This window comes from Astyanax mexicanus, chromosome 10, assembly GCF_023375975.1.
Source record: "Astyanax mexicanus isolate ESR-SI-001 chromosome 10, AstMex3_surface, whole genome shotgun sequence".
Lineage (NCBI taxonomy): Eukaryota > Metazoa > Chordata > Actinopteri > Characiformes > Acestrorhamphidae > Astyanax > Astyanax mexicanus.
Genome location: NC_064417.1, coordinates 41210909 through 41232519, shown reverse-complemented (window position 1 = coordinate 41232519; position 21611 = coordinate 41210909). Strand labels below are relative to the sequence as shown.

At 38.0% G+C, this 21611-nt stretch overlaps 1 protein-coding gene and 2 long non-coding RNA genes across 3 annotated transcripts in view; 2 read left to right on the top strand and 1 right to left on the bottom strand.

Moving 5' to 3' along the window:
* The first annotated feature begins 1354 nt into the window (after positions 1-1354).
* On the top strand, positions 1355-4683 carry LOC111193906 (uncharacterized). The gene is made up of 5 exons (XR_007441022.1): positions 1355-1491; positions 2421-2557; positions 2678-2788; positions 3343-3410; positions 4214-4683. It is a non-coding gene; the product is annotated as an uncharacterized LOC111193906 (long non-coding RNA).
* Positions 4684-8724: 4041 nt separating this feature from the next.
* The window catches only part of tsc22d3 (TSC22 domain family, member 3), a 60273-nt gene continuing 47386 nt past the window's right edge, over positions 8725-21611 (top strand). Inside the window, exon 1 of the mRNA XM_007233530.4 lies at positions 8725-9414. Coding sequence (XP_007233592.2) covers positions 9101-9414 — 314 coding nt within the window. The 5' untranslated portion in view covers positions 8725-9100. The remainder of the gene's footprint in view (positions 9415-21611) is intronic.
* LOC125804837 (uncharacterized) lies at positions 11813-12401 on the bottom strand. Its single transcript, XR_007441029.1, has 4 exons — positions 12367-12401; positions 12211-12306; positions 12008-12162; positions 11813-11959 (listed from the first exon to the last, which is right to left on the bottom strand). It is a non-coding gene; the product is annotated as an uncharacterized LOC125804837 (long non-coding RNA).

The following is a 21611-nucleotide window of genomic DNA, read 5'->3' as shown; positions in this document are numbered from 1 at the left end:
TGGTAAGTGTCATGTGTCGCAACAGCTTTGGAGAGATACTGATACTGACTCAGCTCGGTGGTGAGTGTCACAACAGAGCAGATTAGCATTAGCCTGTCTGATCCACAACAGTCCAGTCAACAGTATACAGCTTTATCTGAGGGGTCAAATGTTTATCTCTGCTTTGAGTGACCTGCTTTCAGGACCTTTTTATTGTAACATTGGGCTTTGTTTAAGTGTTGAAGAATTTAAAATGTGCAACTCATATATTATATAGATGTATTACACACAGAGTGATCTATTTTAAGCCTTTATTTATTTTATTGTTGATTATTATGGCTTACAGCCAATGAAAACCCAAACATTAGTGTCTCAGAAAATTAGAAAATGTATAAGATCAATTGGTACCTTTGGCAGTGTGAGCAGTGTAATTCAAGTCCTGCTGGAAAATGAAATCCGCATCTCCAAAAAAAGCATGAAGCATGAAGTGCAGTAAGATTTTCTGGGAAAACAAAACTGCACTGACTTTAGACTTGATAAAACACAGTGGATCAACACCAGCAGATGACTCTCCAAACCATCACTGATCATCAGTAAATTTTACATTTTTTTACATACGTTTTTACATTTCAAGTTTCCACAATCAGTGATGGTTTGGAAAGACATGTCATCTGTGGGTGTTGGTCATGTGTTACTGTGTTATATCAAGTCTAAAGTCAGTGCAGTGTTTTCCCGGAAAATTGTCTTACAGCACTTCATGCTTCCCTCTGCTGACAACTTTTTTTTGGAGATGCAGATTTCATTTTCCAGCAGGACTTGGCACACTGCCCACACTGCCAAAAGCACCAATTGAACAGTCTTATATAATACTAAAATTTTCTGAGACACTGATTTTTGGGTTTTCATTGGCTGTAAGCCATAATCATCAACAATAAAAGAAAAATAAACGCTTAAAATAGATCACTCCATGTGTAATACATCTATATAATAAATATATGAATTTCACATTTTGAACTGAATTACTGAAATCAACTGAAAGCAACTTCAATAATATTACATTTTTTTTAGATGCACTAGTATATGGTACAGGTGGATCAGCCACAGCAGTGCTGCTGGAGTTCTTAAACACTGTGCCCACTCACTGTTGTTACTAGACTATTCTCAGACACTGAGTTGTTTAAAAACTCCAGCAGCCATGTTTGCACACTGTAAACCCTAACATTGTATGTATTTAAAATTTTAAGCTGAAATTACTTAATTTCTTACATTTAGTTGACATCACTTAATCTTAATAAGTATCTTGTACTATGTCTTTAAATGAGTATGTGTACTTAATGTTTTTAGTGACAATAACTTAAAAGTCCAAGTATTCAACATCCTGTGTCACGTGGACACAGGTCTAGAACATTTCCAAATTGCGGGACTGTTTCCTGCAAACCGCTTCTGTTGGAGCTGTGAAGACATGTCGGCTGATGGAGATGTGAATTTCCCCCACTCCCTTTCATATTCTCAGTAAGTATTCCCATTTACAGTTGTATTTCAGTTCATTTTCTGATATTATATTTAAAAACGGACCAGTTAAATGTTAACATACAGTTTAAACAGTTAGCTCGCTAGTTTGCGCTAGCCAGTTGGAGCTCGGAACATTAACCCTAGCTTTAGGAGCTGAATTACAGTATTAACATACAATTTAAACAGATAGCTAGCTAGCGCTAGCGGACCAGAGCTCGGCACGTTAGATGTGGGAGCTGAATTAAGTTAGCATTAGCATACAGTTTAAAAAGCTAGCGCTAGCCAACCGGAGCTCAAAACGTTAGCTGTGGGGCTGAATTACAACATTAACATACAGTTTAAACAGATAGCTAGCGCTAGCGAACCGGAGCTCGGAAAGTTAACCATATGAGCTGAATTATAGTGTTAACATAACCTAGGTTGCAGCTTAAACAGATAGCTAGTTAGCTAGCTAGTTAGCTAGCTAGTTAGCGCTAGCTAGCGCTAGCTAGCCGGAGCTCGGGATGTTAGATGTAAGAGCTGAATTACAGTATTAACATACAGTTTAAACAGATGGCTAGCTAGCTAGTTAGCATTTGCTAGCGCTAGCTAGCCGGAGCTCGGGATGTTAGCTGTAAGAGCTGAATTACAGTATTAACATACAGTTTAAATAGATGGCTAGCTAGCTAGTTAGCGCTAGCTAGCTGGAGCTGGGAATGTTAGCTGTAGGAGCAAAATTAACTAACTAGAGTACAAAAATATTTTCTGTCTTGTTCTGAGGTTTAACTGAAACAGTTACGGTTTCTTAACCAGATATCTTTTATTTCTGTTAAATGTATAGTTTGTTTAGCTTTTAATTGTTTTGACCTGCTGATATTTTTCTGGTTATAATATGGAATAGCAAAAAAATGTGAGATAAACTTTCTGCTGACTTTTCATTTCGGTTGAAGAATTGCAGAAAAAAACTCCAAGTGTGATGACTGTAAAGCAACCATGGATCACCCTTCGACGAAAAGAAGTGGTGGAGGAAAAACCTGCTATTTGCCAACTAGTGGAACGATGGCCTGCTCTTTTCCTAGAAAATCAGGTATGCTTTTATGTGTTATCTGAAGAAGAATAATGTTTTTGCACACATTTCTTATTTAGTTTTTCTTTTCTCTTAAATGTTTACATGGAATTCACTAGAATTGTTGGGATTGATTTGCAGCAGTGCTTTTATGGAGGCCTTGATCAACACAACTCGCGACTCATTGAAGTTTTCAGAATCAAGAGGGGACTTACTGGACAAATTTTGTCAAGATGTTTACAGCAAGCCAAGGTTTGTGTATATTTTTTGCCCTTAGATCATTTTTCCCTGTTCTATAGTTTTTATGTACATTTCATCTGAGCACATAGCTTACAGTTACTGTACCGTTATTAGGTTTTCTCAGTACATAAGAAATGCATTTAATAAGTGTATAATTAAAGACTAATCAATTGGCTGCCATGTACAATTTGTCAACCATCATTCTCACTGTTGACCTGTGGTGAAGTCTTTTACCACACCATGGATAACACTGATGTCCAGAAAAACATCCACAGAAGAAAGCAAAATTAATTAAAGTAAATTTTAATGAAAACTAATGGGGGAAAAAATCAATCCAGTTACTTTTGGAGCATTTCTACTAGTTAATTTATTTTAAACTATTTAAACAGTGAAATTACCATGTGCTTTGGAGTAAAAAAACAGTAAGTGAAGAGACATGATTTTCTTTCGTGGATATGCTCTGTTCAAAAATAGCAAACCAATAATAGTCCTGCAGTCAGAAACTGATCATTGATGAGCTGCAGTATGTGTACCAAAACTAATTCCATTGTTTATTTTTCCTCAAGACCTCAGAGCCAACTGTCCAATGAACCCTAGCATTAAGAGGACAGAAGATTTCTTCAAGACATGCATTGTAAGTTAAGCTTTATATATATTTTGTCACTGAAAAAATAATCTGTGAATGTTCAAGCAATAATGAATGAAATGAAGTGCTACAAGGTTGTTTGTTAATATATAAAATATATCTAGCCCATTATATCAGGCATCCTGCTTCTAATCTGCATTAAATAATATTCCTATGCTAATAACAATCAAAGGTTCATGTGTAATTTCACAGTTAATAGAGTTTTGAGCAAAGGGCAGAACATTTGTGTATGCATCTGTCCTGTGGATAAGTGTTTCCCTAGAGATGCAGATTAAGCTTCATATCAGCTTCATAACTTTTGTGCAGGTGTGTATAGTTTTGGCTTTCATGTGTCATTGTGATTTGACGGCTTTTTTTTTGTAAAATTATTTAAACTTAAATAGATAGTCAAGCTCAACTTTTTCACATAATTGATGCTATTTTTTATCATTTTAATTGCAGATTGTATGAGATGAATAACATTGTAAAATAACCACAAATCTAAAAAAAAATTTTTTTATTTCAAATCACCTCACTATTACATTTTTTACTTCTTATTAGCCCTAAATTGTCCTGTGTCAACAGTTTTTTTGGAATATGCTGCAAGCATTTGCTGCATGGAATGTACTTCATGAATTAAATAATGTTGGACTGAGAAAACATAAAATTAAATTATGTTTAAATAATAGATGTCAATATTATATAATAAATATTAGGATTTCTTAATTTCCCTTTTTAGGTAATGTCGCAGCCTTTTCAGATTTGTTGGAACTGTGAGGATTGTAACTTAAAGCACTGTGTAAAATTTTTAGGATGCGAATGAAGAGGAGACGATTGCTACTGGGATCCTCATTGTGGAGCGTGATGAAGGAGGACACAATCCCAACTCCCTTTGCTTGAATCCATTGTCAGTGGGGATCATTCTTGTTTTCTTTCATTTACATTCTTAAATGTAAGATCTTGAGTACAGGTAGGAATAAATGTGGCTCTGTATCAACACTTTTTTTTTCTTATTGTATGCACAGTTGCTGTGATGTTTAATGGCTCAGTGTATGTGTCTGTACCAAGTACACAGCACTACTTATCCTGTGGGTTTGCAACATAATTTATTAGTTTTTATGTTTCTTGCTTAGACGTTTGAATTAAAGTGAAGTGTGCAATCAACCAAATGTTTAAGGTTAATTTGCACAACCTTGACCTTGGAAATTGATATTTGTTGTCTTGTTTTCTCCCAGTTGTGTGAAACTGCTGCTTTTTTCCAATAAATATTTGATAGATTGAATTTGTTGTCATTGTTTATTTAGATTTTTTGAGTGGTGCCCCTTTTAATTTGGATGTTTTGTCTATAAAACAACTACAATAAGCATATGTTGAGTAAAAACAACTCTAGGTAATCATTGCAATAAACTTAAACAAATAAGTGTGCAAAAGTTACATTAACTTACAATGTTAAGTTTCAGCTACACCACATTTTGAGTGTCAAGTACTTTTGGTTTGTCTGTTGAACTTAAAAATTAAAGTTTGTTTAACTCCATACAGTAATTACAAATTACTAAAAAAAATGAGTTTTCAAAACTTAATTCATTTGAGGCAACGAATTACCTCAAATGATTTGAGTAGACTTAACTTATTAGGGTTTACAGTGCATAATCAATGTGCTGGTCTGATCTGCAGGATGCCCTACATGCATGCCCTCTTCACAATATTGACTATGCAATGGACTTTCTACTCAGAAATCCACACAGCGTGGACTGGTTTAGTGCAGAACAGGGCAGGGCTGTACAGGTGTTCCCTGTGCAGGTGTTCTTCATGCATTCTTTCCATAGTCGTTTCATTGCTGTCTGTCTGGCGAGTGGGTGTGCACATGCATGCACACAAACACACACACACACACACACACACACACTCACTCACACACACATACACACACATGCACAAAGAGACAAAACGCTAGGTCTGTAATTACACAGTGGCTGTAGATGTTGGGCTGAATCGGTGGTCATGGAACATTGCGTACAACTTGCTGTACAAGTCAACAATCGGGGCGGGATGGAGAGACATCGCCGAGAGGATTTCATGAGCGGCTTGTAAACAAACCAGAGAGAGAGAGAAAGAGAGACAGACAGACAGAAAGAGAGCGAGAGACAGAGAGAGAGAGAGAGAGAGAGAGAGAGAGAGACAAATACATGCATTCATGTTTAATGGAGTGCAATAGACAGAAAGGAAGTAGCATCCTCGCCTGTCTGAGTAAATGCATGCATGTGCGTGCCTGTGTTTATGTCTGTGTGTGTGTGGGCAGATTTGTTCTTTCTCTCTCTGTCTGTCTGCTTGTTTAACTGTCTATCTGTCTATCTATCTTTCTCTTTTTATCTCTCACTTTCTAATACTTTATATACTTTTATCTCAAATAATTGAACAGCTTTCTTTTTCTTTTTTACTATTAATTGCATTACTTTGACTTATATTGAATTGCAGACAGAATGCACCCCCAAAAAAGTTTTCTATGGTCAACAACTCTTATTTGTTAACATACATCCATTCCTGCATTTGAGGTCTGCAACAAATTATAACGCAGTTGGTATTGGGCAATTTAGGTGAGTAATGAGGTAAAAACAAATTTTACAATGATGCATGCCAACATGGTGACAGGTGACTGTGATCATAATTTGGTGCAAACAAAAGCAGTCACCATGATGTGTCTTAGAATTTTAGGTGCTAAAATGGGTCCAAAATATCCAGTTTGTCAACAAATGCACGAAAAATGATACAATGTACAGTTTAAAAACAAAGTTCCTCAAAGAGTAATTGAAAGTGATTTGCCTATTTCTCCCTCTGCAGTGCATAATATATATATATATATATATATATATATATATATATATATATATATATATATATATATATATATATATAAACATTCCAGGATTTAGAAATTTTAGTGAATAAAGGGCAAAGGCACACCATTTAAACACCACAATTTAAAAATGCCACTTAAAACTATATTGTGCTAAATAGAAGCACAGAAACATTGTGTTAATCATGTCCAGAACTGGCACCCACTTGCCTGGGCTTGGAGGCATCTGGTATGGACAATCAGTGGACAATCACATGTAGTGTGCTCAGGTGAATCCGTGTTCCAGATCATTTTTGCTGTCTTCAAGCAAAATACAGGGCCATCTCAAAAAATTTGAATATTTGAAAAGTTATTTTATTTTAGTAATACAGTTAAAAATGTGAAACTATTGATTTATTGAAATTATTGATGATTATGGCTTACAGCTAATGAAACCCAAAAATCACTGTATCAGAAAATAAGAATATTAAATAAGACAAATTGGTACTTTCTGCATGTAGACAGTGTGCCAAGTCCTGCTGGAAAATGAAATCTGCATCATCATAAAAGTTGTCAGCAGAGGGAAGCATGAAGTGCTGTAAGATTTTGTGAAAAAACACGGCACTGACTTTGGACTTGATAATAAAACACAGTGGATCAACACCAGCAGATGACATGTCTCTCCAAACCATCACTGATCATCAGTAAATTTTACATTTCATTTGTAAATCAAGGGAGCAGAGTCTGGAGGAAGAGTGGAGAGACACACAGTTCAAGCTGCTTGAGGTCTAGTGTGAAGTTTCTACAATCAGTGATGGTTTGGAGAAACATGTCATCTGCTGGTGTTGATCCACTGTGTTTTATCACTGTGTTTTAAGTCCAAGGTCAGTGGTGCAGTGTTTTCCCAGAAAATCTTACAGCACTTCATGCTTCCCTCTGCTAACAGCTTTCATGGAGATGCGGATTTCATTTTCCAGCAGGACTGCCAAAAGTACCAATTGATCTTATATAATATTCAAATTTTCTGAGACGCTGATTTTTTGGGTTTTTATTGGCTGTAAGCCATAACAATCAACAATAAAATAATGCAGAAAAGTGCATTGATTGTGATCTTAGAGCAACACTGACCACCAATGCTCTGTTCAATAAACTGTTTCCAGGGCAGTTTATCAAGAAGACAAAGCAAAAGCACATGCTGCACACATTACAAAAACATGAATACTGTGTACTGCTGCACATCTTAGGAAGAGTTTGCCAGGGTTGTCAGTGCAAATCTGTGATGGCAGCATTAAAAGAATTGATTGAGACCTATGACCAATACTGACCAACAATACTTTCTTCAAAAATACAAGAGAGTTCATATTGTCTTCATTTGCATTTTCAGAATCAGAATCATTTATTTCGCCAAGTATGTTACACATGCAAGGAATTTGGCTTGGTGAAAGCAACACATGTATGACATGCAACAGGTACACAGACTATTGGCAAACATTACACTATGAAAAAGGTACAATAAACAATAAATAGAATATGAATATAGTTAAAAGTACTAAATAAATAAGAGATAAATGAAATGAGAATTAATAAAATAAAAATCTGGACTGGACAAATATGAATATTATTGTATCCAAAAATTCTTGAGGAAGGTTTACGTTAAATATCGTTTAAACAAAGTAGCAGACGATGTTTACATTACAGAAGAACCTCTGTACAGCTGTGCAAATAAGCAAAGTGCAAGTGAGCGAATTGTGAATCCAGTCAGTACAGTTGAGTGAGTGAGGTTGAGGTCGGAGACTCAGAGCTGTCTACTGTGGTTAAGGAGAGCTACAGCTCTGGGAAAGAAGCTGTTAGCGTGTCATGTTGTGCTGCTATTGATGGCCAAAGCCTTCTAACAAAGGGAAAAGTCTGGAAGGGGTGATGTCCAGAATGTGGCAGGTTTTCCATACTGTACCATCTTTCTGTGACTTGGACATGGTTGGACTGTTACTAGTATATCATCGACTTATAAAAAAAGGAAACAGTCAAATAATATTTGACATTTATATATTTATTATACTGCATATACTCAAACGTAACACTTCTCTCAATCTCACTCTTTCTCTGTTTTTGTCTCTCACTCTTTCTCCCTCTCTCTTTCTCTCAGGCACATGTACACAAGCATGCTTTTCCCCTCTGTCTGACTGGGTTCCTTCTCCAGTTGTGATGTGAAGCTCGGAGTTGGAGTGTGTGAGTGAAGAGGGGAGGGGCCGAGTGTGTGCTGAGCGAAATATCTTACCAATCACAGGGGTTTCCCCACCCTCCCTCACTCTCTCTCTCTCTCTCTCTCTCTCTCTCTCTCTCTTTCTCTCTCTCCTCTCTCTCCCTCTCTTTCTCCCACTGCTGTACTCACGCACAGGGGCAGGGAAAAGTGCATGGTGAGGAGGGGCGAAGGAGGAGGAGGAGGAGGAGAAAAAAAAAAAAAAGCTAAGCAGCTTCTGGTTTTGCTTTCAAGCGCGTTCCTGCTGAATCGCCTGCCCCCCTGCACACAAAAGCAGCGTGGCTCACACACACTCGAGCACTCTTACTTACTCGCGCACACACACACACACAAACCCGGCCGTGCTGGATCACACGTATACACGTGCACTTGCACACAGCTTTCGCTTCAACACCTGGGAGCCTCAACAACGAGAACACCTGCGAGGTGGCCGTTTGAGGAGGTCTCGGCTGTGAAAGCTTACTGGGGAATCTCAACTGTAGGGAAGGGTATAGGGAACAGCCAGCACAGCCTGCTTGGAGGTGGTGGGAAAAGGTGGTGTGAGGTGGTGGTGTGGTGTATCCATCTGAGATTATACCTGCCCGGGTCATCCCGTCCCATCCCGTCCCAATGTCTGACGAGGAGTGCCGCTCGCCCATCGGCCTCGACTGCTGCAGCTGCTGCCTGGACCTGGCCAATGGCTGCGAACCCGAACCGGGACGTCCCGGCCTTCCCAGCCTGGGCAGCCCCACCTCCGTCAACCACTTCAGGCAGCTCCGGGACCAACTGCTCTTCCACAACCTCAACACTGACAAGCTCAACACAATCATGAGGCAGGACTCGCTGGAGTCGGTGGTCCGCGACCCCTGCTTCCTGCTCAACGAGGGCATCTGCAACAGCAACATTGACCAGACCATGCTGTCCATCCTTCTGTTTTTCCACAGGTACGCAACTCTTGAGCTCTTTGTAAAAGCCATTGCTCTTAGAACTGAGTATGACTAAGTTAAACATGTTGATAAGCTAGTTATTACTATCTGTGTATATATTTTGAGCAGCTTTTAGAAATTAGGTAATGTCAGTTAGATTACTTAGATTAGTTAGATTCTAATGCAACACAACTTTCACTAAAGCCTATCTATAAACTACAATGTCATATCAAAAGAGAGTCATAAGTACAGAGGTTTTCTGTAATTCTGGTATTACCTTGTAATTACTATGTATGATTTTGAGTAGCTTTTTACAAATTAGGTAATGCCAGTTATATTAATTAGGTTCTAATGCAAGGCAACTTTCATTAAAGCCTATCTATAATCTATAATGTCATATCAGAGACATTATAGAGTTTTAAGTACAAGTGTTTGCTGTAATTCTGTTATTACCTAGTAATTACTATGTATGATGAAGTACTCTATAGAAATTGTGGTCGAAATGTATTTAGAGATCATAATGTTTCTATTGTAACACAGCTTTTCTTTAAAGTCAATCCAAAACCATAAGCACAAGCTTATTCAAGCTTAATTCAGTGATTAGGCCTCTTAATGAACTCAAAGCACAGTTTTCTCAATCCGTGACTGGAACACCTCCAATGCTTTGCTTTTCTGCTGGTTTAAAAGTGTAAAACATTAAATAAATGGGGGTAAAGGTTACATAACACTTAAAGTGATGTGTTAAAGTGATGGTAAACTTGATACGTATTATATAAATGTCAGCACAGAGTAGCAGGCAGCTAGCAGTTTGCATTCTCTGTCTGGATTTTATTGGGAGCGACACGCCCCCACCCCAAATATTGCTCAAATACTTATGCTCAAAATGCCCCACCCCCATATGGTTATGAAATAAAGCAAAATAAATGGACAGACAAAAAATATTTATTTTTTTGTTTTATTCATTCACTTATTAATTTAACATTAATCCACTATACCAGCACTTGACTTCTCAAGTCTTCATAGCGAGCAAAAAAGTGTATTTTCAACTTTTACAGCTTCCAGTTTAATACATAACTTTGATATATAAATAAATCAGATCGTTTTTAATATCATAAATAAATGAGACTATTAATATTTGCCAGTTTAATCTTCTAATCTTCTTAAACTACACTAAATTCATTTTTTGTGGCGCAACAACATGTAAGAAGCTGCTTACAAGTTTAGATTAGATTTCTGATTTCCATGAAAAGTTAATGTTATTGTCAATACATCTGTAATCATTTTTACTGGAGGAAAAATTATTATAGTGGACATGTTTTAACCAGTTAAACATCACCGTTAAAGTTTCAATTTGCCTGTAAAGTTAACTTGCCACACATTGACAGCATCCAACAATGGTCACAGTGTCTTTATATTTCATTATATTTGTAAGACGTCTAAATAAAGTAGCAATAGTTGTAGTGATGCATTTATATGTATGTAGAAAATAAGGCTTTTATTTATTAAGCCCAACACATACCCAACACATACCCAACAAACACACACACACACACGCCAAAACAGACACACCCCACCCACAGGTAGATTTGGTCCTCCCAATATTCAGTTGTTCTGTTGATGGCTATGGTCTTGCTTTCATGTGCTGGGAATTTGTAAGGTGGTCTTCTACATCAAACTGAATTTATGCAGATTAGTTGCGTGAAAGTGTTGTGCATACTTGAATATCTGTTCAAGCAACTCCGCACGCTAATCGCACACACACTCCCACACACACCTTACTTGAGAATCTCAACACCTTACTGGAAAATCTCCACACCTCACTGGAGAATCTCAGCTGAAGGGTAGACACTCTTGATAAGTGTGAGCACTGATTGATAAGTGTGTGTGTGTCTGTCTGTGTGTGTGTACTGTGTACTCTTTGTATCAAGTAAACTCAGTTCATTCTCTCTTTTTTAGTGCTGCAAACTGAAAGGCCTCACTGTGTAGATTGAGAAATCAATGAAAGAGTGTTTTTTCAGTGAACACAGATTCACACTCTTGTACTTTGGTCATGTGTATTGAGCCCACTCTGTATTTACTTTATTATTCAAGTGCATTTCCGAATTCTACAGTTTCCAGATTAATACATTGCATTTATACATAAAGAAATCATATATTTATACCTTTTTTAATATCATAAATAAATTAGATTACTAATAATTGCCAGTTTAATCTTCTAATCTTCTTAAACTACACCAAATTCACTTTTTGTTGCATAACAACATGTAAGAAGCTGCTCACAAGTTTAGATTAGCTTAGAAATAGGGCATCCAAAACATCTATGAACCCACCAACAAGAATGCAGAATAAAAAAATGGCCTTGTTGATGCTCAACTGACATTCAACTAACACTGAATTGAATGTCCATTAAATTTAACTTAACCCTATGTTGAATGTAAATGATTCAAAATAGAACCTAACTGTACACCCAACCCTAACCTTAACCCTTAATCAACCATAAAATCTAACCCTACACCTAACCCTAACCTTAACCCTTAATCAACCATAAAATCTAACCCTACACCTAACCCTAAACTTAACCCTTAATCAACCATAAAATCTAACCCTACACCTAACCCTAAACTTAACCCTTAATCAACCCTAAAATCTAACCCTACACCTAACCCTAACCTTAACCCTTAATCAACCATAAAATCTAACCCTACACCTAACCCTAAACTTAACCCTTAATCAACCCTAAAATCTAACCCTACACCTAACCCTAACCTTAATCATTAATCAACCCTAAAATCTAACCCTACACCTAACCCCAACCTTAACCATTAATCAACCCTAAAATCTAACCCTACACCTAACCCTAACCTTAACCCTTAATCAACCAGAAAATCGAACCCTACACCTAACCCTAACCTTAACCCTAACCTTAACCCTTAATCAACCAGAAAATCGAACCCTACACCTAACCCTAACCTTAACCTTAACCTAAGCTTAAAATCTAACCCTAAACCCAATCCTAAAATATTAAGATAAGCGTTTGGGTTAGAGTTGAATGTAGGGTTATATTTAATAGAGAATCATTTACTTTCACCTTTTAGTTCATTTGCATTTAATAGACATGTAGTTGAATGTTAGTTAAATGCCAGTTGAGCATCAAAGAGGCCATCAAATGGACCATCCAAGTAAAGTGTTACCAAAAAAATATTAAAAATGCTATCTTATTAATAATAGCTAATAATTAACACACTAATCTTTTAATTAGGTTTAAGATATGATACTGAAAGTACTGTTAATACTAATAGCTGTTCAGATATCCAGAAACAATATATCAACATTTACATTTTACAACAGTAATCCCAAAACCTTTTTTATAACATTTTATATGGGTGTGTTGTTAGTCAGCCCTTAGGGCAGCGTTCCTTTGGGGTAAGTTTAATTACTTCTCATCTGCAGAGAGCACGTGTTCTTCAGAGCTAACACTAAACAAACAGAGCAGATTAAAGCTCTGAAAGCAAGGCCATGCTCTGAAGGCATGCTTTTCTCCTAACTCAGTGTGAAATACTGAAAAGGAAAGGAGAGAAAAAGCAAAATATGCTTCACTAATAAACAATATTTAAAGTATTATTTATAAAAAATATAATAAAATGTGGTTAATGATCCTGTTTCCAAAATGTTCTAATAATCTAACAAAAACTGACAGCCTGTTTACAGTATCTAACATTCGACTGGCAGACGAGAGCATGCTGGCGTGTTGTTACACATTATATTGTTAACAACAGATTACACACAGTCGCCCGCAAGCTTTTGGCACCTGTGTTCAATTCAGGATCAAACATTGGATGCATTATTTTTTTTTTTACATGAAAAAAACCATCCATGCTCTCAACAGCAGAAACCCAAGTCCTGTTTGTCTTGCAGACAGGCTTGTTAAATCTGATACGGTCTGACATGTTTAGTCTGAAAGGGTGGTGTAGAAACTACAGTAAGCCGGATGAAGCCGGGTAAAGAGTACACGCCTAAAGATTAAGGTGCTAGTAGACGCCTTTGGAACACTGCATCTCTGAACCATGATTTTCTACATACAATACACTTTAATACACTATAATACTACACTATACTATATATAGCTCTGGGGGAAAAAACATAAGAGATCACTTTAAAAGTATGAGCTTCTTTGATGATTTTACCAAATTGAATACCTCTAGAATATAATCAAGAGGAAGATGGATGATCACAAGCCAACAAATCAAGCTAAACTGCTTGAAACTTTGCACCAGGAGTTCAGGCATAAAGTTATCCAAAAGCAGTGTGTAAGACTGGTGGAGGAGAACATGATGCCAAGATGCAGAAGGCACATTGCTTTCCGATTTTTAACTCAACAATAAACAGAATAAAGAATAACATAACATTGCTGTTCCCTTAAATGAGCTACTCTCCTGAGATGCATGAAGTGCCACGCTGTTAAGATATGGACGCGCCAAAGTCAGAGCACACCTGGCTCTTAAAGGAAATGAAAAGTGACACACTTACCATTGGTTTATTTCACATTACAGCCAAAACACTCCCATTGATAAATTAGGAGAATTAGAGAATGAATGTCTTTTGCATGTTTTGAGCCACGCAAGGTGCATTTTTTGTGACCTCATGATACCAAAGACACACTGACAACGCCCTAAATCAATAGCTAGCTGCAAGATCTGCAACTGGTGCGCTATAGATCGCTAAAATAATAGGGACCCCAGTGTCTAATCAGACCACACCTGTATTTACACATCATTTACTTATCAGCTGGAGACATGACCACACGCCAAATTTTGCAATTTTGCAATTTTTATTTTCTACATACTATGTATTCAGGCCAAAACTACTGAAAACTCAAGCAGGATGACCATGAAAATAATTGTGCCCCATAACACAGTCTCCCAAAGTTCCCTGTGTCTGCCAATTTGTGCTTTTATGTCAGTCTAGCACAGACATAAGCGAAATATTTGGGCCATATACTGTCTTATCATAGCTGGCATATGACGGACCATAAACCCATAAAAAGCACATTTGTTCTGAGACTCTCTGCTGACTCTGACTGAGCAGACGTCACAGAACACCTTTGTTCGTCAGTCTCAAGCTGTGCCCAAATCAGGACAACTGATAACTAGCCTGGCGTCAGCACTGAAGCTCCAAAGTTAGACTTGTCAAACATTTCGATTAGCTGATTGTGAATGTTATGAAAACACAGAGACGGATTAAAGAGTGAACAGTTCAGTGAACTGTTGCGAAACACTTGATTAAACACATGAATAATCATAGTTATCCTATCATTTTGATCTTTAGTTGATTAATCTCTTTTCTTGGCCAAGATATTTCAGACCAAAGCAAGCCCAGATTTGTAGATAGTTGAGTAATTTGTCTGAGTTATCTCAGTTATGTCTTGTTCTGTGCTACTTCACTAGGATAGCAGGACAGGTAACAATGATAGTGATCTATCCCATCCATTTCTTTCTCTAGTAGGGCCCTATAATTTCCAGAATACAGAATGTTCTAAATCAAGGACAGATTTTAGATATAAAACAGAAATACAAAAAATGAGACTAAAAAGCTTTGGATTTTATCCAGAAACTGAACTGACCTTTTAGTGCTTACTATACATGCTGACATGCTTTTGACTTTGTGTACTTCACAGTTAGTGAAGTTCAGATTGCCTCCTACAGTCCGGAATGCTCGGGAACCACAGATTAATCACTGCAGTTTAACCATAACAGTGTGGAATACAGTTTAACTGCTGCTGCTGCTACTTTTATATTAATGATTACCTCAGTCTAGACACAGAACTGCAGTGAGAACAGTCAGACCATATCAAAATAAAAGTCAACAATACAAATCAAAAAATAAATCATGAAAAAACAAAAGCCAGTAATACTAACAAAACAGTAGCAAAAAATACTTTAAAGCTAAGCCTAAACCATTTTCTATCTTTTTTATCGCTTTTTTTGATCAAAAAATGATCTAAACCTGACTTAAAATCAAATCCAAAAAATTATAACACAGTTCTACAGTCATGTAAACACATTTTATACGTTTTAGTAATCAAAATGTAAAAGCCATATTTTGCTATGTATTGTCTTTGTAACTGTAGTTGAAAAAGTTTATGCGAAAAAAAACAAACAAAACAAAAGAAAACCAAAAGAAATCCCACAAAGAAATTTGAATTGCGTAAAAAAAATGAGAAACAATTTGTGGAAAAGAATTTGCAAAAAAAAAAAAAAAAAAGATTTAGAAACCGATTTCCTAGGATCCTACTTTAGCCTAGTGGTATAAATAGGCAATTACATGTAAAATAAACACCTGCTGCAATAAACCACTTTTCAGCATGCACAATCAGTGTTATCAACACATCATTAATACCTCCTGCTCAAACTTCACTGGAACATTTTTTAGGGCTGGTATTTTTATAGCTGTAAGTAGATCAGTAATAAAAAAGGTTTTGAGTCCGTTGTCTGTTTCAGAGTCTCTTATCGCTTTATGACATTAAAAAAAAATCACTTTCCTTTACAAAAAAATGTATTAGTTTCTGGTACAGTTAATCTTTAATCCATCTTATCTCAGCACCCTGCCTTTTTTTTCGACGTGGCACTGAAAGGTCAGAGTCAGATTAAGTTATCGATTTATGAGCCAAATATTGTTGAATGAATATTTTGAAGTTCAGTTGCACTGTAGCAGCAGCAGCTGCAGCAGCAGGAAGGTCTAAAACCTCTGCAAAACAATGGTGCTTAGATCACGAACACATTTCACAGTCTCACTTTCTTCTCAGGCTTCTTAGTATTGGAGTGTTTCTATCGTGAGCGCTCAGGAGTACAGACGTACACTCCTCATGCCTCAGTAGTCTTTCCTAGAACAACTATCAGTCACTGTTAATAAATACCCCGGCCCTTTTCAGCCCCTCTATGAACGGAAAGACAATTGTGCTCCAACTGCAGCGCATTTCAAACACGGCTATTCTTCGCACTCTGCGCACTTTAAGAATGAAGAATGATATGTTTTTTCCTCTTCAGCCTCCTTACATAATATTTCATCTTTTTTTTCATCTTTTTTTTTTTTTTTTGTTCTGCGTCATTCACTCCAGAACAGAAACGTCTACTCCCAGAAGTCCTAATAGGTCCCATGTATTTTTCCAGGAGAGAAGCCCTTGATATTTTTGTGAAAGGGCCACGTTGTTGTTGATATGACAGAGATAAAAGGGGTGTGTCTTTAACAGGGTTTAGGGCCGGGAGTAGAGCTGGGTCTTTGGCAGGAGCACCTCCTTTCTGCTACGTGGTGAAGAACGGAAGAACTCGGTGACCTTTTCTTCTCGAAAACAAGAAACCCTCATGAGTTTATTTAATGTGATGAAACGCACTCCCGGTGTTTCAGCTCAGTGGAGGGTTTTGACTGGCCGTGCACACCGCTGCTATTGCGCTTTCAGCACTTGCTGCTTGGAGAGATGCAGATTTTGTGCTGCCTCTATGATATTCTAAACTCTCTGAGGATTAGGTCTAGATGGACTAATTTTTTGAAGGAAACCATTGCTGTGTGTGGGCAAGCATTATCCTGTAGAACAAATGCCCTGCACAAATGCCCTGCACATATTGTTGAGCTGATAAAGTCCCTTGTATCTCTACGTGGGGTGACTGACTGTTGCATGCATTGGCTCCTAAGATCCTCACACTAACAAATGGGCTCCACAGCAAAAGCTGACTTGAAACTACAACGTCTCCATACTCTAAAATGTTTGTTGTCAGATTCCAAACTTTGGACGATGCAATTCCAATCTGTAGGAATCCAAGTTCCTGACGTGACTAGCTGATAAATGCCATCCATTTTTTTTTAGTTTAGTTTAGTTTATTTCGGTTCATCAAGTTAAACGCTTTTATACAGAGTGACACCAAAAACAGTATTGAGAAATATTAAGTGCACACATACTTTTACACACACACAAAAAAAGAAAAGAAACAAGAAAAAATTTAAAAAATTAAATCATAATATTAATAACGATAATAATAATAAAGAGGATCAGTAATCAAAAATTCTCAGTTTCAAAAGGTGTAGTCTGAAGCTAATGCTCATTTTGACTTCCCTTTTTAAATCTTATATAGCCATCTTATATAGTCAAATCATACACCTAAATGATACAGAAGTATGTTAATCCACACATCACAGCCTCCCATCATTAATAGAAGTTCATATTTATCATTTATCATATATAACATTATGGACAATCAGTTGACTTTCGCTTCTCTCTGGCCAATAATGTCCCCAATTTCAAAATCTGTATATTGGGCAAAATTAAAGTAAATTGAGGCCCAACCTCTCACCAAGAGGTACACTACCCAAAAGGAAAAGCCTCTGAGAGCCATTATATAGGGCAGTGAGGGGAAGCACATTTACTGCATGTCCTTATGTTGCAAGACTCATTGTCTAATCAGACCACACCTGTAATCATTTGTTATCATATCTGCATATCTAAGACATAATTGCATACAGAGTTTTGCAGAAATACTGGGTGCTTATTTTATTTATTTATTTATTTATTCATTTAATTTTTTGTCACTGAGAGTAAATGATGGGAAAACAATGCAGTTGCAGATTGGTCACATAGATATTTCATTCAGAGGGTTGATTTGCACTAAATTTGAACCGTTATCACTATGGTGTGTGTAATCTTTGTGCTGATATAGAGCATTAACCAGCACATTCTCCAGCCTAATACACTCTATTTGCCATGTCTATCACATGACAAGCCGATAGCATTCTGCAGATAGCAAAGCCTGCCACCTTTGTAAACTGAGGTCAGCTGGAGAGATAAAACCGTGTGGCACTGAACTGTTGAAAACGCTGCCCTTCAGCCTCCCTGGCACTCTCTCTATACTGACCAAGCTACAGTGTTTGCCTGGTAAACAAAGGCCAGGCCCAAGCACCTGGGCAGAACATTCAGTTCTCCGGCCTTCGCCTCAAGTGCGAAGCTCTCTTGGCTGTTATTCTCACAGTTTTCACAGAGTCACTCTTGCTCGGAATATCGAAGGCTTATTGCAGCAGTTTTAGCGAGGCAACAGCAAACGTTAAGCAGAGGCGGCAGCTGTGAAAAGAAACACGCGGCCACTGGCATGCGAAGATAAACGGCTTTGACGGTGTCGTGTCTACGACGGCGAGTGAACAAAAACAACACGCGCTCCGTCGTGTCTGCAACACAAAAACAACAGCGGCATGGTGGCACACTCGGGGACGTAGACTTTGTCTCCAGTGTGTGAGAGAGGGAGGGAGGGAGTGGTCTGTGGTAATAAAAGACATCCCAGACATCACATGTAAAAAAAAAAAAAAAAAAAAACAGAGGAGGTGGCGGGAACACTGTTGTGGATGAGGGTGTAATAGGCTAATGTCTGCCACATGAGACACATGCTCCCAGTTCTGCTCCCTGTTTTCTTCGTCTGGCTTTTAGAACTAAGGGCTAGGGCAATGAAGGGGTTGTGCAACAATTTGCATTCAATCAGTGCCCTCGTTTTTGGCTTAGTTTTACATCCAAAATTCTTCTCTTCTCGTTTATGAATAGTTTGTCCAATTCCTCATCTAAAAGAACAGAAATTACAGAAGAATGAGACACATTTTCACGGATTCCTTTCAAATCAGCAGGGTACTTCTTGAACGGAACACTGGGCCAGACTGGTTACGTAAATGCTTCTGGGGTCATGGAAGGCCGTTGAGGTTTTGGCCGAGGAACTTCCCTTTGAAAGTTGTTTTGAGAAAGCCAGCCTGATTCTGCAGGATAGGGTGGAGGAAGTCTGGGGCTTTGAGGATCCCATGCCTGGATCCTTTCAGTATAAATTTCCTCCTACCTCAGACTCTCCATGGGTTCTTTGGCCTATTTTTATGACACGGACACTTCTTGGAAGAAGATCAGCTGAATGCTGAATAGAACTGCATTTCACAAGTCAGAGAGGCTGCTCCCATCTGTGTCAATAGAAACAAGAAGGACTAAACTAGGTGGGTCAGAGGCACTGAAGGAACAGAAGTGCTTACTCAGGGTGACTTAGCCACTGAGCCATTTGACTGTCTGAGACAAGTCCTTGTCTGAGACGGCCTGAGGATATCTAGTGTGATCTTGTCAAGAATGTCACAGGAATCCCACAGTGTAAAACCTGATGGGTTAACTGAACTTAAATGGTTTGAGGAAATGTCTTACATAGTTACATAGTTACATAATTGAATGGTTTCTAAATATGGACCTTGAATCTTGAATTCAGTCCTGGACTTTCTTGGTAATTCTTGGTAAGTGTGATGCTTAGTGGTCAATCAATTGCATTCAACGTTTTGGTAACTTCAAACCAGAATAAAATATAGGACTGTAAACTGTCATTTTAAGTTTAGTGATATGAGACTTAAATCAATCAAGAAACAGGTATTAATGATATAATTTGGCATTAGTTGCTAAGTGTCCTCTCTAAAATTCAGCCAATGTGAATTCACTATCAGCAGCAATGAAAAGGCTAGCTTGCTCTTACAGCCAACAACATTGAGGTCAAGAAGCTGTATCACATTCTATGTTACACATGCACAAATAGGGGAATGACTTCACATTGAGGGTGAGTAAATGGGGGGAGATAAGACACACCCAGAATGCATATAGATGCCCTTTAGGAGCCAATGAAAAAGTGTTTAACTCAGATCAATGAAGTTTTTAAAGTGAACCCAAATTTTTGTAGTATTTTTTTTAGGTCAACTAATTCAATAAGAGTCAGTTTGATTTTACAGTACATAACCTGACCAATAATCACTAATCGAGCATCACAAATACAGGCATTTGTACTTGATGGATTTAATTTGCTGCAGTTTACCTTCATACTATCAATTCTGATACAACTCAGCAGGCAAACAGCGCCATGATCATAGTGGGCTAAGAGGTCAGTGGGTTCGGATGTGAACTAGCTTCAGTCTAGCTGTCACAATCAGAAGATCAGGAACAGAGGTGTATGATATCGTTTTAATTGAGCAGATGAATGGCCGCATTGTTATGACTGGGTCAGTAGAGGGCTGACTGGGAGCCAGGGGCAAGGGGCCAGCCAAGGCTTTTGTCGACTGTTATAAGGTACTCCTGTTCACAGAGGCTGGGCTCCAAGCACTGAAGGCCACTGTCTGCAGGGCACACCCAGCCCTGGTATTCATAGAAACACCCATCCAGAACACCTGACTGAGTATACAGTCAAGCCTTACCTGGTTTGGTGGATTCGGTGAACCCATCCTTTAAAGGTAAAGTTTAAAAGCCAATGAGTAATAGCAGCCTTAATAACAGCCTAATTCATCCTAATCCATTGAGAAGCACAAGGTTATGAAACCTGTCATGCCAGACATCTAAAAGATGTTGCTTCAGGGCTTGCATGAAGAGAAATGACTAAAAGGACAAGAAAGCTATTTTCCCCCCTGATAGTACAGAATGATGTTTCGGGGCAAAACAGAAGGAAAAAAAAAGAAAAGAAAAAAGAACCGTGAAGCTCTTCTAAAGCTACAAGATTAGTGTGGAGGCCTGAGCAATTCTGTGCAGTGTAAATAGCACAAGTAGCTTGTGAAACACAGCAGGGTCATGGCTTTCTGGATAGATTAAACAGATATTCTCTCTTGGGAGGCTTCATTGATGTTTATCACAAGGACAGTGGAAGCCAGATCATGCTCAAGCGATTGCCGAGCCAGACAAGGCAGCATCTGAACCAGAGCGTGTAAGATATATCCTGAACATAACCAAGATTGTAAAAATTACTCTGGCCATTTCCAAGCTAAATGACACAGTTGCATCAGCCTGACTCAAGTCTGAATGTAGACTTGAATCTGTTTACATTTGAGCCAAGCACTACAACACCTTGGTTGCGGAGTATAATATGCAATTGACCCCAAATTGCATGTGACAACACTCAGGTTGCTAAGCATAACATGCGAATCGGCACGTTCCGTGGTTGCAAATTCTCAGTTTGCAGAGTATGAGCCTCATTCACCACATTAACCACACTGCTGCCTCTGTGTTTACTCAAAAGAGACTTGAACATGGATTTTTCTAAAGCTGCTTTGGGACACCAGTCATTGTAAAAAGCACCACATAAATAAATTTGAACTTAAACTAATTGAATTGAATTAGGTCCAATTCCACACTGAGTTCAGGCAGATTCTTAATGCTATCTGGGAATTGTATTGCACAGCTGGCATAT